At 32.0% G+C, this 18,387-nt stretch overlaps 1 protein-coding gene across 1 annotated transcript in view; it reads right to left on the bottom strand.

The window, feature by feature from the left end:
• LOC133817285 (callose synthase 7-like) overlaps window positions 1–18,387 on the bottom strand; it is a 76,209-nt gene that overhangs the window by 16,386 nt on the left and 41,436 nt on the right. Inside the window, exons 8-34 of the mRNA XM_062249757.1 lie at window positions 18,154–18,248; window positions 17,809–17,932; window positions 16,978–17,112; window positions 16,753–16,829; window positions 16,544–16,631; window positions 16,093–16,206; window positions 15,238–15,361; window positions 14,708–14,973; window positions 14,559–14,611; window positions 14,419–14,479; window positions 14,089–14,170; window positions 13,932–13,981; window positions 13,745–13,831; window positions 13,319–13,429; window positions 13,091–13,185; window positions 12,887–12,974; window positions 12,636–12,799; window positions 12,398–12,521; window positions 12,218–12,321; window positions 12,025–12,130; window positions 11,798–11,949; window positions 11,249–11,358; window positions 11,041–11,148; window positions 10,884–10,952; window positions 10,255–10,429; window positions 10,067–10,178; window positions 7,505–7,627 (exon numbers count right to left, since the gene is read on the bottom strand). Coding sequence (XP_062105741.1) covers window positions 7,505–7,627; window positions 10,067–10,178; window positions 10,255–10,429; window positions 10,884–10,952; window positions 11,041–11,148; window positions 11,249–11,358; window positions 11,798–11,949; window positions 12,025–12,130; window positions 12,218–12,321; window positions 12,398–12,521; window positions 12,636–12,799; window positions 12,887–12,974; window positions 13,091–13,185; window positions 13,319–13,429; window positions 13,745–13,831; window positions 13,932–13,981; window positions 14,089–14,170; window positions 14,419–14,479; window positions 14,559–14,611; window positions 14,708–14,973; window positions 15,238–15,361; window positions 16,093–16,206; window positions 16,544–16,631; window positions 16,753–16,829; window positions 16,978–17,112; window positions 17,809–17,932; window positions 18,154–18,248 — 2,997 coding nt within the window. The remainder of the gene's footprint in view (window positions 1–7,504; window positions 7,628–10,066; window positions 10,179–10,254; window positions 10,430–10,883; window positions 10,953–11,040; window positions 11,149–11,248; window positions 11,359–11,797; window positions 11,950–12,024; window positions 12,131–12,217; window positions 12,322–12,397; window positions 12,522–12,635; window positions 12,800–12,886; window positions 12,975–13,090; window positions 13,186–13,318; window positions 13,430–13,744; window positions 13,832–13,931; window positions 13,982–14,088; window positions 14,171–14,418; window positions 14,480–14,558; window positions 14,612–14,707; window positions 14,974–15,237; window positions 15,362–16,092; window positions 16,207–16,543; window positions 16,632–16,752; window positions 16,830–16,977; window positions 17,113–17,808; window positions 17,933–18,153; window positions 18,249–18,387) is intronic.

Genomic DNA, 18,387 nt, shown 5'->3' with positions numbered 1-18,387 from the left:
TAAATAATTTTTCTTGAAGAGAACATTTCAATTGGATCAAGACTACTTATCCCAATAAGTCTCGGAATAAAAAATGGGTACAAGATGAACATTATCGAAATTTCAGCACTTGGTTCGAGAATGAGGTAAAATACTTGTGTTGTTCTTGTTTGAGTGTTATTTATGTATGTTAGCTTGTTAGAATTTAATATACTTTGTTTAATTTTTATTGTATTCTAGGTTCTGAATAACACCACAAACAAAGTGTCTGAAACACTAAAATGGATAGCACGAGATCCTTCAATGAGTGTAATTAAGTATCAATCCTATTATATTCACAGTATTCAATTCAACACCATGGAACGTGATAATATTAGAAAGACACAAAATAGGGGTGTTACTTTTATCGCCCAGACTTTTCAAATATCTAGTTCCAAAGATAAAAATCCCATAAATTGTGATATGACATTTTATGGGGTGATCAAAGAAATTTGGGAACTAGATTATGTGACTATTCGAATTCCTGTCTTCTTGTGTGATTTGGTGAAAAGTGATAATGGGGTCAAAACAGATGACTTAGGATTCACACTGGTGGACTTAAACCGAATAGGACATAAATTTGACTGCTTTATAATGGCGTCACAAGCCAAGCAAGTGTTTTATGTGAGTGATCCACTAGATACTCGATGGTCAATTGTTCTAACAAGTCAACTGAAAGATTATCTTATCAAAGAGTCTGGGAGCGATGACATTATACTTGAACAAGAAACATTTACCATTGCTTCACCGCCTATTGATGTCACCATTGATAATGATGATGACTATATACGCGAGAATGGTAAAGGGTTGTGGGTAGATAATTAAAGGTGTATATATATTAATTTTGTGATTTTGTTTTTATGTATTTTATGAAGTTTATACTAGATAATATTTTTGTTTACTTAATTGCAGATTTATTGATTATGGATCCATCACATGCTGATGAGGGCGATCCGTTTATTGATGATGATGGTATTGGTCCTGAGGGGATTAATGCTACCACACCAACAAATACACAAGATAAGAAGTATAGGGGCAAATCGACTTGCAGTGATGTATTCAAAGCAAGAAGTGAGGGGCGTAATTATGAGGTCGAGTACAATTGTTTTGGTCGAGCGATGGGAAAAGGGGGGATCAAGATGAATAGCACCATCGGCCTTCTATCACGCACAACCCTTCCTTTAGATATCGACAATTGGAAACAAATGACGCAGGATAAAAATGAGACTTTATGGGGTCAAATACAGGTAAGTTATGGTGTTAACTATTAAATTTATCCTAACAAATTAATATATTGAAATTTTTTTAATATTTTTTGGTTCGTTTGTGCAGACTACGTTCAAATTTCCAAATTATGCTAAAACAGACGTACTAAAAGAGGCAGGAAAAACATGGAAAAATTGGAAAACAAGACTAACAAAAGATCTTATTTACGTATATAAGAATGTAGCTCCTGAGCTTCTTGCCAATCCGCCACTAGAGTACATCGAATATTACGACCCTGAAGATTGGAAAAAATTTGTTGCAAAAAGACTAACTCCTGATTGGGAAAAGATGAGAAAACAAAAACAAGATGCTCGGTCTCAGAACAAGTATCCACATCACTCAGGGTGTGGCGGTTATGCACTGGTAGAGCAACAAATGGAAGATGAATTAGGTCATGAGTTGATCGAATATGACAGAGCTGAGATGTGGATATGGGCACGAATGAATAAGAAAGGAGAAGTCATTAGTGAAGAAGCTCGAGTGGTGGTGAAGAAGATTGTAAGTGTTCTTCGATTTTTTGAAATAATTTTAATGATTAATGTGTGTGTTAAATTCTAATTGATTTATTTACTATGTATATAGGCGGAATACAGGCAAAAAGTAGCAGAAGGTGAGTTGGTGGAGGAAGGTTCAAACGATATACTAACAATGGCATTAGGCACTCCGGAGCATGGGGGACGTGTTAGGGGGGTCGGTGCACATGTCGCTCCCCGTCAATTTTTTCATGTCCCACCGCCAAGAAGAAAAAGTCACAAACAAAAAGATGTGGAAGATGCTCGTTATAAAAACCTTGAAGAGAAATGGCGTCAATCTGAAGAAAGGTCACGTCAACAAGAGGAAAAGTTAAACCAGTTGATGGCGTATATTGCATCTCAACAGAGCGGTGTGCTTGGATCATCAAATGCATCTGGTTCGGGTGTAGGAGGAGACTCAAACACGCCACACGCACCATATGCCCCTCCACCACCGATGATGCAGGCACAATATGCTCCGCCACAACCGACATGGGCATCAAATGCTCACCGAACACCCTCATAGCCACCATATGCTTATCCACCACAGACACAGGCACCATGTGCTCCCCCACCACCGCAGTCAAATTTTCTTGATGAGGTAGTAGTTTCTTATAAATTCATTATTTCATATATTTGACCTAGTAAAAATAAACTAGTTTATCGAAAAATCTAACAGATTAATTGGAATGCAATAGATTAATTGTAAGTTGTGTCTTGGTTCGACACAAAATATAGTTGCAGAGGGGAAACTTATAAGTACCTGTTGCACAGAAATACATAGCGTTCAACTGCCTCCTGGAAATTATCGTGTGAGAATTGAGGTAGCCATTCAAGAGAACTCTAGTTTACCATATCCGGTTACAATGGAAGGTTATACATTGGTTGGACAAGCAGTCGGGTACGATGTTGGATGGCCACAACATTGGGTCCTTACTAATCAACAAACGAAAGAGCCCCTTGTGCCCTCTACTCAACAGCCAAAACAATCAAAGAAAAGAATAGAGGCATTGGCATAGGAGCCTACAGAAGTGCCTATGCCAAGAATTGCTAAGTGTTTGGTGAAGTTTACTGATAAATGGAACATTGACCACGTGGTAGAAATTCCAATTGTAGAAAGGGTATTTGGATTCCAAACTACTGCTATGTTAGGGAAAGATGAGATCTTCCACTTTTGCAACTATGAGATGATCAGGCAGACTGAACTAGCATTATATATGAGGTACAATGGTGTTTATAAACTTTTAGTTTATTTAGTGTAACTTGAAATTTAATAGTTTATTGACTTTTTTAATTATATGTAGCGTGCTCGATGATTTAGTGCAATCGAAGGGGTTGAACCACATGTACACTTTCATGCATCCTGCTTTAGTGTCCACTAATGCAGGAACCAATGAAATACGTGCTAAAAATCTTTTCGATCGGTTTCTACAGATGGAGCTAGAGACACAGTTTCTAATTTTTCCTTGGAACAACAAGTAAGTCAATTTAATTTTATATTTATACATTTTGTTTATTGATATATATCTTACGCGAGTTTTTTTATTGTAGCTATCATTGGATGTTAATATTAATTCAGCCACATAGTCATTCGGTAGCTTTTTTGGATCCTGTAAACTCACATTTTCGAACAGAAATCAAGGAGATAATTATCATGTAAGTTATACATATTACTTAATTAATTTATAATTTCATTTCAAACTCATAATTGGGTAAATATTAATATTTTGTGCAGGGCATTGGATCTATATGATACTCACCGAAGACAAAAAGAGTCAATCAATCTTAAAGTTTGTGTTCCTAAGGTAAGTAAACTATATTACTTATCGTATTAAAGTTTTTGGCATATTTTTATTATAATCACTTGCTAAATATAATACTTAAATTTGTATAACTATGTTGTAATAGTGTCGAAACCAAATTGGGCCAACCGAGTGTGGCTTTTACATTATGAAGTTTGCTAGAGAGTTGATTTCACAACCTAGACCAAAGGCCTACTTGAAAAATGAGGTATTGTTTTACCTTTTAATTTTAATTTAATCTATCGTTCATGATTTTATTTGGATGATTTCTAACTTATTATTTTTAATATTTTCTAATTAGTTTACGAGTACGGCACCATATTCGGTTAACGAAATCAACGAGGTACGGGATGAGTGGGCCGAATTAGTTTTGGCGTGTCTTGCTTAGCAAATGAGCAAGTTGGTGAGGAAATTTTAGTTAAATGAGGTTTAATACTTAGAGATTTAGAACACAAGTCTCACTATATACATAGATTAACATTGAAATCTGAATTACTTTTGTAGATTTGAACATAAAAGTTAACTTTAGATAAATGTTTAAAAAATTTATACAGTTGTTTTTCTGTTTCTGCTGCTGTTTTTTTAATCAGAATAGGCCAGGGAAATTGGCATAAACATTTGCAATTTCCCTGATTAATACTTTATGTGACAGTTCCCAACTGACGCAAAAAATACCCGTTTTTAACATTTGTGGCCGTGGGCAACTGACGCAAAACGCCAGGCATTTGCGTCAGTTAGGGGAGAAGAAAAAAATAAAGAAAAAAAGAAGACGATTTTTTTTTATGAAAGTGTGGTTTATAGAGCAATCTTGAGACCACAGGAATCACCTTCTGCGACCGCAGGACCAGAGAGTTGGGCAAAATGGGTGAAATCCTGCGACCGCAGGAAGAGCATGTTGCGGCCGCAGGATCAGAGATCTGGGCGAAAGTAGAGCAATCCTGCGACCGCAGGAAGAGTGTTCTGCGGCCGCAGGTCCAGAGGTATATTGAGGACAAACGCCTGGCATTTGCGTCAGTGGGGCATTGCCACAAACACCAGATTTGTGACAGTGCCCCGCTGACGCAAATGCCTGGCGTTTGCGTCAGTGGGGCACTGCCACAAATACCAGATTTGTGACAGTGCCCAATTGACGCAAATGCTACTCTGGTTTGCGTCATGGGAAATTGCGTCACATATTAAACTGACGCGAAAACTCAATTGTGGCAGTTATAAACTTACGCAAATTGCCTTTTTTGTTGTAGTGAACCTTTGATGAGCACTTGTTTCTCTACAATGCTCTATTTCCCACGCCATCCTCTAAACCAAACACTACACCTAAGGTACCACAAACCTCATCGCCCCATACACTACATATAGCCTCTCCTATTTCATTACATACTCTGGAACCCCCACCCACTTCTCCTTCAATTTCCTCTGTTTCCTCACCCGAAAATAACTCATCAGACCCAACACATGAAGAACCACCTCTAGTAAATCAAATACCTATTCAAGACCTACCTATTGACATGCCAGAACCCCAAGACCACAAAACAATCATCCCATGACCACTAGAGCCAAAGCTGGTGTACACAAACCCAAAGCCTTACTAGTCACTACTGCTAATTTGATGGAACCTTCTACCTTCAAAGAAGCCATCACTTAACCTCATTGGCACGTGCAATGCAAGAAGAATATGATGCATTAATTCGAACTTGGTAGCTGGTTCCTTATGTCTCTAGTATGAATGTTATCACCAACAAGTGGGTATTTCGGACTAAGTTCAACTCTGATGGGACTATTGCTCGTCACAAAGCAAGGTTACTGGCGAAGGGTTTTCAACAAACCCCTAGTTTAAACTATGGTGAAACTTACAGTCCAGTCATTAAACCATCTACCATTTGGGTGATGTTCACTATAGCCGCTTCCAATAATTGGGAAATTCAACAAATATATGTTAACAACACTTTTCTCAATGGGGAGCTTCAAGAAACATTTTTCATGACACAACCAGAAAGGTTTCAACATCCCAATTATCCACATCATGTCTGTCAATTAAAGAAGGTGCTTTATGGCCTTAAGTAAGTGCCTAGAGCTTGGTTTGATAAGTTCAAACACTCGTTACTGCAGTGGGGTTTCAAGAATTCTAAGGCTGATACATCGTTTTTTTTTGCGAGGCGAAATGGCAAGTTGCTCATCCTCTTACTTTATGTTGATGATATTCTGATTACTGGTGAGGATTCTGCTCAAATACACAGGTTAATCTCTGATCTTTATCTCCAATTTGCACTCAAATTCCTTGGTCCTGTCAAGTACTTCCTTGGCTTTGAGGTGTTTTGCGATGCCACTGGAATTTACCTTACTCAGTCAAAATATGTTCGAAATATTCTCTGCAAAACTCGAATGGACACAGCCACACCAACGCCTACACCCATGTGTCAAGGAATTAAACTTACAGCAGTTGGCGGTACACCTTTAGCTGACCTGAAAAACTATCGTAGCGTCATTGGTGCACTGCAGTATCTAACGATGACTAGGCCTGATCTCTCCTTTGCTGTTAACAAGCTAGCACAGTTCCTCAAAGCCCCAACCACAGAACATTGTTCTGTCTGCAAATGTCTTCTTTGATATCTTGATGGCTCCATCAGCCTTGGCCTGCACTTTCAGTCTTCTATGCACTTAACTTTGGAGGCCTTCCCAAATGCCGATTGGTCAGGGTCCCTTGATGATAGAAGATCTACATCCGACTACTGTGTATTTTTAGGTGGCAACTTGCTAACTTGGTGCTCTCGCAAACAAAATGTAGTGGCTCGCTCAAGCACCGATTCTGAATATCGTTCGCTTGCTCTCACCACAACTGAGTTGATTTGGCTTCAGTCTCTCTTTGCTGAACTTGGTCTTCAACTATTTCACAAACCATATCTCTGGTGTGACAACCTTGGTGCTGCCTCCTTAGCATCCAATCTGGTCTATCATGCTCGAACAAAGCATATAGAGATCGATTTACATTTTGTTAGAGATCGGGTCCTTGCTAATCAGTTAGATATTCGACATGTTCCCACTGAGTATCAAACTGCTGATCTCTTCACTAAGCCTATTTCCATCCACCAATTCTCTCTTTTCCGTGACAAGTTATCACTTGGTGTAACATCGTGTAACTTGAGGGGGGCTGTTAGTGACCCTTACTCTATGTCTGTTACTTAGCTTTTCAGTTAGTTTGTTTGTTTACTCTGTTATGTATTCTGTAACTACTTCTTGTTACATTACCACACACATATATATATATATATATATATATGAAAAGCTAAGCTCAGCTAAGTTCAAGCTGAACCCATTTCATTCACTTCTTCAATTTCCATTTTTCCTTTCTCAGCTATTTTTTCTCTATGAGTTTCCTTTCCTAGAAACCAATCATGGAACAATGGGGAGGTGGTGTACTAGCTTCTTCTTCTTCAGCTCCTATCACTGCTATCTTTGAGTTGTTAGTAGCTGAACTTCAAGTAATCCTGTATGGTCTCAACCTTGCTCTTAAAATAAGTTGATTGTTAGAATGCAATTTCTAGTCTTAATATTGATAAATATGTTAGTGCTTCATCTACAGTGGGGTGGTGGCCCAAGACTACATATCCTTAATAATGTTTGTAATAGATTTCTAAAGATTAGCTTTAACCATTGTCCAAGATAAGCTAATGGGGTAAGCTCATACCCTTACCAAACTAGCCCTCTATTTGGAAGATGCTCATGTGTGGTGGCTGGATTATCCTAGCTATATAGCTCTATTGTAAGTGTAGGCTTGGCTCATTTATAGACTGTCTACTGAAGTATTTTTCATAAAAAAAAAAATAAGTATGATCGATTTTACTTTTTTAAATTTTAATTAAAAGTTATTAAATTTTGAAAACAAATAATCTAACAGGGAAGAAATGCTACTTGATTCATGTCGATCGTCTGCAAGGCTTCTCCGCGAGTAAAAATTATTGCATGATTTTGATTTTCAGCTTTTCCTTCACCAATTGTTGTGGGAGGTCCCGGAAGCTTGATGCGGTATATTTCCTAGCAATTCAAGAAAGTATATATTATTAAATAATATAAAATAGAGAGAGGAAAAACTCTAGCTATATTTCATGTATAAAAGTTGAAGGAGAACCTAATTAATTATAAAAGCATTTCAATAATCCTGTCACTAAATCTCCTAAATTCTGTGAAGAAAAAAAAAATTTCTTTAGATGAAGGGAACGACATGCATACAACCTCAAGAAAAGATATATTTATATATATTAGATTTGGTAATGGTTGTAGGTTGAGTCTTTCTACATACCACATCTCTTTTATATAAAAAGTGTGTAGATAATAACGATCTTGATTTTAACAGTTTTTTTTTGTAACTTTAATATAATATTTTAAATATTTAACAGAATATACATTTACAACTTATTAAAACTAAATATTTATTAATTATATTGGTATAAATTCAAATATTATAAAATATTATAATTATAATAATATTTAATATAAGATTACATATTTAATAATTATATTAATATAAATTCAAATTCAAATTTTATAAAAAATTATTATTATAATAATATATAATACAAAACTAAATATTTAATAATTATATTAATATAAATTCAAATGTTATAAGATATTATTTTGATAATAATATATAATATATAACCCTACTTTTTAACCAATTATATTAATATGAATTTAAATATTATAACAATATTTAAAACAAAATTAGATATTTAATACTTATTTTAATATAAATTTAAATATTATAAAATATCGTTGTAACAATAATATTAAAACATAATCTTAATTGATTATAAAAAATGTCATTTATATTTAAAAAGGTCATCATATTATATATATATATTTAAAATCATAAATAATATTTTGGTTCAATTTTTCTTTTAATATGTTTATGTCATTTTTATATATAATATTGTTTGTTTATTTGACAATGATACAAATTTAATAAAATAATTAATAAATTTTATAAATAAAATTAAACAAACATGCATGGCACATTATTTGTGTCTGGTATATATATAATAGTCTCTTTTTTCTTTATATGGATAATAATATATTATTTCCAGACACGAATAGAATGATTTTATAAGGGACCACAATAAAAAAAATTAGTAATTTCTAATTTTTTTGCTTATTATAGAATAAAAAATTTACTAAAAAAATTTGTGACTAAAGAAAAACCATCTTACCTTTGTCATCACTAAAAAGTCAGTATCTAAAAGTTAGTTACAAAAATCACAATTTATTGTCACTAAATATATTTTTAATCACAACAAAATTTACCACTAAAAGTAATAGGTTGTGACTAAAACTATATTAATGACAACTTGTGATTAAGTATGACTTTCTAGTATCATAAAATTTTTTGTTGTGACTATGAAAATCTGATCAATACAAAGACCAAGATTGGACACAATTCTGAAATGTATCTCAAAGACTTTGCAAAAGTTAGCAAAGTTTAGAGACTTAGGTTTTATTTATAGAGAAGGAAGAGTACTGCTTACAACATATGTAACAAATCAAGAATAAAGAAATACAGCTGATAAAATTGTTTAGCAGTCAAAATGTTGTTAGCTAATCAACAACCTAAAAGTAATATTTAATCACACAAAATATATGTTGTCATCAGTAAAATTAGCTTAAGTAATATTTTGCTTATCACTAAAAGTAACATTTAATCACACAAAATATATGTTGTCATTAAATAGTACATTTATTTGTTTTGTAGTGGGTTTCTACACATATTTTAACCCATTATTTAGCTTTAGATCACTTTAAATTGAGTTAAACTAAAAAAATAAAAGGTTGTTCAAGTCGAAACTTGATAAAGATTCCCTTACGTCGGACCCACTATAGATCACTCTTTTTGTAGATTTCATGATGATTATGGTCACAACATAAATGGGGTCATTTTACTACATTAAAAAAAAACTGGAGTACACATTACTAGCTTATTAATTAGTCATTAATTGAATAGATTATGCCTTTGTTTTTTTTACCCTAGATATAGGCCTTATAACCTAGAGTATTTGACATTATAGAGTATTTTTATATGTTTATTATAGAGTATTTGACATTCTTCGTAAAAAAATTATATGTAAATTGACAGCTAATGTCCATGTTCTTTTAAAATTGTAGTATTTAAGTCTCTAATTTTTTATTTTTTTAGCGATAATAATCTCTAACATTCATATTTAATCTCCATTTTAACAGAAGGATAACGGTTTGAGGAAAATATGCAATAATTATGTAACGTTATAGATTTTTACCAGCAAAAAAAATAAGAAACTTGAATGATTCACTTGTAAAATAACAGAGATTTTAGCTGCTAATAATTTTTTTTTTCAATATGGAAAATGTTTTGGTTTAGTGTAGATTAAAGTAATCACTTCTAACACATTCTGGAATTTAGGAAGAAAAATAAATATTGCAGAGAAGCTTTAGATTTTACCAAACCTCATCTAATGTGTCCCCTCCCTTGACCAAAACAGAGTAATAAACCATTTGTGAACTTCCATTCTCCATTTCTTCTCTTGTATCTATGTACGCCACCCGTAATGACGGATATCTGCACATTTTACATATTTAAAAGGCCATCAACACTTCAAAAATAAAATAAAATGAAGAAACTATAAATGACTCACGTTAACATCAGCTTCAGGATATTCATGTAACAACTTTGATCTCTAGAAAGATCATTACTCTTCTTCTGGAAACCATAAAGTTGGCATGACAAAACATATGTAAACTTCAAATCGACCAATGCCTGTGCTTGGTCAACGAAAGCCTTCTCAACTTTTTCACCTAAGTTGACGAAGCCTGCACAATTTTAATAGAGTGGTTGTAATTTTATTTTTTTGATTACGAGTTTTGTCTAATTATTTGTTCGGACTCTGTATTTTGACAAATTATTTTTTAGACCATATATTTTATAAAATAAATTCTAAACTCGATTTTGGTCAAAGTTTTTTGAGCTAAAATTATAAATAATTTACCAAAGTGTCAGTTTAAAACAAAAACAAAATCATTTGTCTAACGACTGTGTTGTTATATTCAAATTTTTTTTTATCAAAATTAAGTTTAGGGGATCTATTTGAACCATTTTGCAAAATATATGACCCAAAAAAAATTTGTCAAAACACAGATCTAACCAGATGATGGGACAAAACACATGTTAGAAAAAGTATAAACACTTTAATAAATTATGAATCAAAATATGGTTAACTTGTAACGAGAAATTGTATGAAATAAATTGTCACATAACATCACTGACCACTATCTTCTGCCAATTCAAGGTAGCATTGAAGCTCAAGAGCCTGCCTATAGTACATCATCCCTCTAACTGGAAGAAACATTAGCATTAATTAACTTTAAAAGATTCTGTAAGTAATTGGTATTAAAGAGATTCCAAATCAAGCTATTACTGAGACCTGTTCTATAAAGTGTTTGCTCTCTGTAAGACACCCACTGACGAGTTAAGTCTAACTTATCCTTTTCAGCAAATTGTTTTATCCGATCCATGAAATTAAGCCATTCATCTAATGACAACACAAATGATTGAAATGTGTTGGAACTTTTCCCCATAAAAAAAACAAAAAAAAAAACAATAGTGCAACATGCAATCAGACTAAAACTCACCAGGGTATATTTTTTGCAAGTAGAACAAAATTGATATCCCATCCTCATTCTCCATGGTAATATTTTCATTGGTATATTGGACATCTTCCTGGTAATATGGAGTCTGAACACTAATTCGAAAATCATAGAAAAGATGTTTAATTTGAGAAAAATGAACAGAATATGAGCAATCATCTAACTAGATAGAATAACTATAGTTTGAACACATGACAAAATTTAACTACAATACCATATGTGTATATATATACGCATGCAATCATTTCCACAATATGATTTACATGAACCCAATAAGCGATAAAGAATAGAAAAGACGTACTCAATTAGTTAAGTATTGTAGGATTTATTTGAATGTTATTTTTTGAAGAAGACTTGGGATCTGTATCTATAGTAGTAACTTTATATTATAAGCTAATAATCCTAAGAAAGATATAAGCCATACAGGAACTGTTCTTAATTAAAAAATTATATATATAATCTTTGGCACCTGCTTTTTTGACATAACATTATTATCAAACTTTTATTTGTTATCCAAATCAGTTTATTACTGACCTAAAGGAAACAATGTCACGAACTTTAGGAGCCTTTGGCATATTCATAAAAAGAGAGTTTGCAAAGAAAATAATACGCCGTCGAGCTTCCAAGTTCCGAGGCACATCTATGGCAAATTCATCGGCGGTGAGAAGCAAATGAAGCCTGACAATCTATCATGGAACACAAGTCAGACAATTATAAGACCAAAATTAATAATATCAATAAAAGTACACTTATGATTATACCTTTTCCTTCCAAACTTTATTGGATGTCCAGAATAAGTTAATCTTCTCAAACCTCAGCAGAGTTTTAACATTTAAACTGTGATCATAATCAGCTGTCTCGAAAATTCTACAAAACAAGAACATTTAGGAGAAAAAGAGAGTTATTAAATAATCGATTTGCTTTTGTAGGTCTCTATATATTTTTACTTCTTACTTATGTCCATTGATCATAACATCTAGCGTGATAACTTCCATAATATCTTGAAGCACTATTGTTAACCGAGGTAGAAAAGTTTCAACTTCTTCACTATCAGATAGCTGTTCACGTCACATACAAATCAGTTCACTGATCGCATTCGTAGGATTAAAATCATTGAGAAGTTAAGTATGTTACCAATAATTGTAAGAGTTTTTCTACTTTCTTAAGGAGGGAATGCAGCTCACCCATCCGGAAAGTATTCAAAAAAACCCCATGCATTAGACTTTCCTCTACTTTCTTACATATATGCTCTACAATGCTGAGTCAAAAGAACCAAAAGTCAACTCAGATGACACCTTTAACCAATAACAGTCCTATATAAATATTTGAAAATTTTAGATAATATAGGTTAAAGGAATTTTATCTGACATACATCTTATCACCGTTATCTTCCATAAGACCAGAAATTACTTCCTTAAGCGACTGGTAGCATTCGATTACTGTTGAATACATATAGGCATCCCTCTTAATTTTCTTAAGTAATTTACCTTCATTCTTTCCCTTGAACTCTATCGCCAGTTTTAGTGCCATAGGAATCTATCTCATGAAAAAATTGAAGATATGATATGGAGTTTGTGGTCAAAACAATAAAGAAAAGAAAACAAAGCCATGCTTATCAAATACCTTATTAGCGAGCAAGAAAGGCGGGCAGCACTGGACAACAACCCTATCATTGGAACCATAATAAGGAACCAAAAGCAAATCTCTTTCACTGAAAAATTTCCATTAATAGAATATGTCATTAAAAATTTAAACTATATGTATATATATGTACAATTTTCATATATAACATAGATTAATGATTTATTATAGAAGCAATATCAGAACTGATTGCTGATAAGATCTTCTTCCCGCATAGAACGTATGAACTCATTCCACATTTGAGAGAAATTGGCAATGTTCTTTCGCACTTGTGATGGTTCCTGTCATTGTAAAGTGTTGATCTTTAGCTAAATACACAAAATATAAGAACATAAAGGATAGATATATAGATATGAAATTCAAAATAAATATTTGTTTTTATTTGAGGGAACAATTGAAATCGAGAGGCATTACCAAATTTGTCTGTTCAGGGGAACCCTTCTTCTCTATTGATGGCATGAGACAACGATTGAAAGCTACAGACATAGCTTCAAATTTGGACCGCAGCATATCAAGCGTTGCTTCCTAGAAAAATTGATCATCAGAAACAGAATTATTGAGTACAATCAACACAGTCAATAAGCATATATATATTTATATATATATATAACTACGAAATAAACATGAGATCATGATACGCTGACGGTGAGTGTTAGAATGTGGAAAGTGGTTTGGATATAGAATTTAGTACACAGTAAAAAGCATACGATCCATCTCAAAATCATGAGTAGAGTATTATTAAATGTACCCGCACACCTTTCGTATGAGATATTTTTCACTGACATTGAGTATTCAAGGCACCAATCACGTCAAATTTTCTTGAAAACTTTAATCACTAACCTCACCCAGATAGCTGAAAGCTCCATATATACCACCAAATAGAGTAGAAAATATGGCATACCATATTTGTGCATCCATGAAGTAAACCTGCACTCCAATAACGTAGGATAATAAAGTGTCAAAGCTCATAAGAATAGAATAAAAATACTCAACAAACTCAAGGTCTCTACGTCTCCATTTAACTCACCAAGACAATTGGTGCCCATATTGAAATGATGACACAAATATTATGTGTTCCTACAGCAGAAAGAGATAAAAAAAGAAAAGTACTTTAAAAAGTTACTGGTTAAAAATATTGTAGGAAGAATAGTATTAAAAAGAAAAGAAGGTTTAAGTAGTATTACCATGTGGAAAGACTTCATGCCATGGATTATTATCAACAGACATCTCCATGATAAGTTTTGTTGGTTCAACTAGAGGCGCTATCTGTCAACAAAACACATTAATCAAATCTTGCAGAGTTCGAAAGATGTTTTTACAAGAAAATGTTAAAACTGAAATTTGGTAGTAGAAAGTTAATAGGAAAAAAAGAAAACAGAGGGGTGATTACTCTGTTTTCAACATTTATTTCAATTAAGCAAGGACAATGCGTAATTGATAATAGCAACCCATGAATACATGCATAAGTTTTGCTTGTGAAATTAGAGAGATAATAGGGAAATGAATATATTCACCTCCACATAGTAGCTGAATGCTAACTTGGTGCTCAACAGCATTATCCAAAAAAATGTATATCTGAAGACATCACACCATTATATACACCAAATATTGCATCAACCCAATTCCCACTAAATGAAAAAAAAAACTTTCTTACTTCATCTTTGAAATAATGTCCTCGTGCATGTCTGTTCCAACGAACAATCTCGGCTGAAGAATTGTCCAGAATTTTAATTAATAACTCTAATTGGTCATATGAAAATAAATCATGATCAGCATATATGGTTGAGGAAATGAACTTCTTGCCTCACGAATCCACCACGTAAGTATATTGACCATCCACAAGTTAGAAGTGTCCATGGCTCTTTGTAAATCAGAAGGTAATATGAATAGAATAGCATCCAAAATGTTTGGTAGCAAGTAAATTGCCACTGTTATTAGATTGTGGTAGTAACCCATTGCCATAACCACAACCCATGAAGCTGCCACTAAAAATTTCGACAGGTACCGCACTATCTCGGCTATTCCCAAGCTTCTCCATGCTTTCAAATTTAGAACTATATCCAGAGTAGCTGCATTATTACCAAGAAATAACCTTATTATTAACAACTACTAGCAATCACATTTAAGTTATTTGGATATATAGTGCAATCTACAACACTCAAGATGTAGTGCAATTTATAAAAATACATTTTTTATACTATATTTGGCACTATTGCCTTGTTTGACCTAAGTAACTATTGGTATACGTAATTGTTGAGTACTAAATTATATATAATGTATATATATATAAAGATGTAGATTGATAAATTTGTATAGATCATTAATGATTTTACCTTGTAGAAACTTGAGTGAAGCAAAAGTAATGAAGATGCTTAAAACACTTCTCACAACATCTGCATTGAAAAAGGCATGAAGAAAAGATCCGGATGGACTATTCCATGCAACAATGACCATAGCCTGTACATTTTATTTTTATCATATTTTGAATAAGGAATCATTAGTATTCCAAATCAAGATATATTCAATAAACTTTCTCTAAGGATTGTGTTTGTCTCATAAATGTGTAGAATATGGAAAATAGTATATAGATAAGAAGAAAAAAAATACATGACATAAGTTTTGATACATTGTGAAAAGTAACAAATTCGAAGTCTGATATATAAAGGGTTAATAGCAATCTCACAACTATGTATCAGTTTGGATTTGGATCGGATACATACTAGTTAGAATTTTTTTAGCCTGTAATACCATGTTAGAATGTGCAAAGATAATTTAGAAAGTAAAATTGCGTGCATGATAAGAAGCATGAGATTTTATTTCAAAACTAATTAGTGATGAGTATATAGTAATCTATGTTCTTATAAATAGTCTGATGATTCCACTTACTTTCCATATAGAATTCTCTATCAGTCACCCTTATATGTTGTTTCTTTTATTACTAGCTTTGAAAGAAGGATCCCTCTTTGAATTTTAGCATTGCATATGGATGATTAGATCTATGTGGGTTTATTTGTTTTGTCGATTATTATTATTGGTTGGGTTATTTATTTTTAAGGTGAAAACATCACTCTTCAAAATAATGACCATTAACAGTCTTGAAACATCATTAATCATATCAGTGCACAAATTTACCATTTAAGATTAGATTAAGACAACTTATTATTGAAATATGCATTTAGGTAGGTTACCTGGAAAGCTAATGCAAAGAAGATCCACATTCGATCAAAATTTCTGTACAGGTGCCAAAATGTACGGACTTCCACAAAATTTATTTTAGGTTGCCTCGTTTTTTGGCTTAGTCTCTGTCCAAATTAACAAGCACAGCATCACTATTTTATTTAAAGAAAAAGATAAACAAGAAACCATCTATTAGAATGTATATTAACACATATGTACTAATTAAATCATATGTGTTTAGGAATAGTAATTATACCACCAATGCTGATAACTTTTTAATCCTTTAATTTCTAAGATTATTGTATATAGGTAGTTTGATTCACACTCTTTTTTTTTTATTCTTCTCACTCATTTCTAATTAATTATTTAGGGACATTATATTGATATTCTAAAGTTTTATAAAGATACCTTACTTATTATTAAAAATTGTAATAATAATAAAAATAAAAATCGTGTACGGACCTCTTTTGGTTGTATCAAATATGAATGCGCAAAAAAATCTGATTTAATATCCATTGGCCATCCTAGACATCTAAAACATTTGTCAGACCTGTAGAAATATAAGAAGACATTTTGTCCCATTTAGTTTCCAATTAATCTATATAAATATATATTTATATAAAAGAAAGAATTAAACAAAACAATATTTGTTGTTAATTAAATATACTCACCAAAAGTACTCATTTAAATCATCGTAATTTCTCCAGTTCGAATTACTTGCTTGGCCACCTCTACTTCTTCTTGATTCCTTAATTAATTAATTTGTAGCCAACACATAACTCAAAATATTGTTGGACCAAGTAAAGGTAATTAATAATGATAGAGTTTCAATTTTTTTTAATCTGATTGATAATTGCAAATTACTAAAATAATAATAATAATGTATGATTAATTACCTGTAGCAATAGCCTGTAAATAGGGGTAATGATATTCCTCAAAAAGTACTCTTGGTCGCGTATTTCAGTTTCATACGTTTCTCCACTAACAGGATGAATATTTGTATGGATAATCACATATACCTCTTTGGCCATCTTCCACAATTATACAAAATAAAAAATAAAAAAATCAACTTATTTAAAAAAATATATATAAAAAAAATAAGTACGTATCACGTAAAAATAAAAATATTGAAATGACATGTGTCATATATACATAGGTATTAATCACATTCAAAAAAAGACTTATTATATAATTATTATGTGGTTTAAAAAAACTTAAATCAAAATTACTTTTATTAGGGAAGAAATAATGAATTTTCGTCGAGAATTTTTTTTACATTTATAATTAATAATTTTAGTAATAATTATTGAGACACACTTAAATTGTACACTATTTACACAAATGATGTATAATTAATCTTAATAACAAAATTAAAAATAATTTGGTCCCCACTTAAAAATATCAAAGACTAAATTTAAATACACACTATTGTTGTGTTTAAAATTGTACAATTCAAATGTGTGTCTAGCTTAGTTATATTTAATTATATGAGTCTTTTGGCATAATAGTCTATTTTTTTAAATCATTTTATACTTTAATTTAATTTTGATAATTTTTTACAAAATGACATCTGACATGTCTATAAACTATATTAATGATGATAAATTACAATAAAATAATAAGTTAGGACATGTCTCTATAGAGTAAACACAATCAATATTATAAATATATATATATATATATATGCATGTATAATGACCAGCTAGCTAGAAGAACACAAAACATACATGATGAAAAATATAGCATAAGCATTCAGGCATGAATCGAATATTGGAAGCTTCGCCCCAAATAAGTAGATGAAGTGAAATATAAATAAGTGTCAACTGTAGTTCATCAGAATCCTGTGGGAACCTGGAAGGCATAGAGATTATAATTAAACCATAAAGAACCAAAGTAATCAAATCGTTGTTAAGTATTATTCAAGTTTATGAAACATATTGTATAATTATCTATATACATACTATATGTAATTATTTAATAGTGAATTAGGTTATTATTAGCTATAAATATGAAAATTCACCTTAAGCTTAATTTGTATTAATTTGGAAAGAAGCCAGAAACGAGCTGCTCACCTTTTACAATTTGACTGAATACGTAAAAATTTGCACCAAGAATTGTAATTCTCAAAAATTTTACCCTCCAAATGCTCTATAGTTGCACGTTCCAACTACAATAAGTTTAGAATAATTGACTTTCAAGGATGCAAATTTTATTATGACTTCAAAAATAGTCATCAATAAATTAGATATAAAGGAAAATAAATTAATTAAAATAGGAAAATCCAATACTTTGATCTTGTATTTTCA

This window comes from Humulus lupulus, chromosome 2 (genome assembly GCF_963169125.1).
Source record: "Humulus lupulus chromosome 2, drHumLupu1.1, whole genome shotgun sequence".
Lineage (NCBI taxonomy): Eukaryota > Viridiplantae > Streptophyta > Magnoliopsida > Rosales > Cannabaceae > Humulus > Humulus lupulus.
The sequence above is the reverse complement of the archived record's forward strand: the minus strand, read 5'-3'. Positions and strand labels throughout refer to the sequence as shown.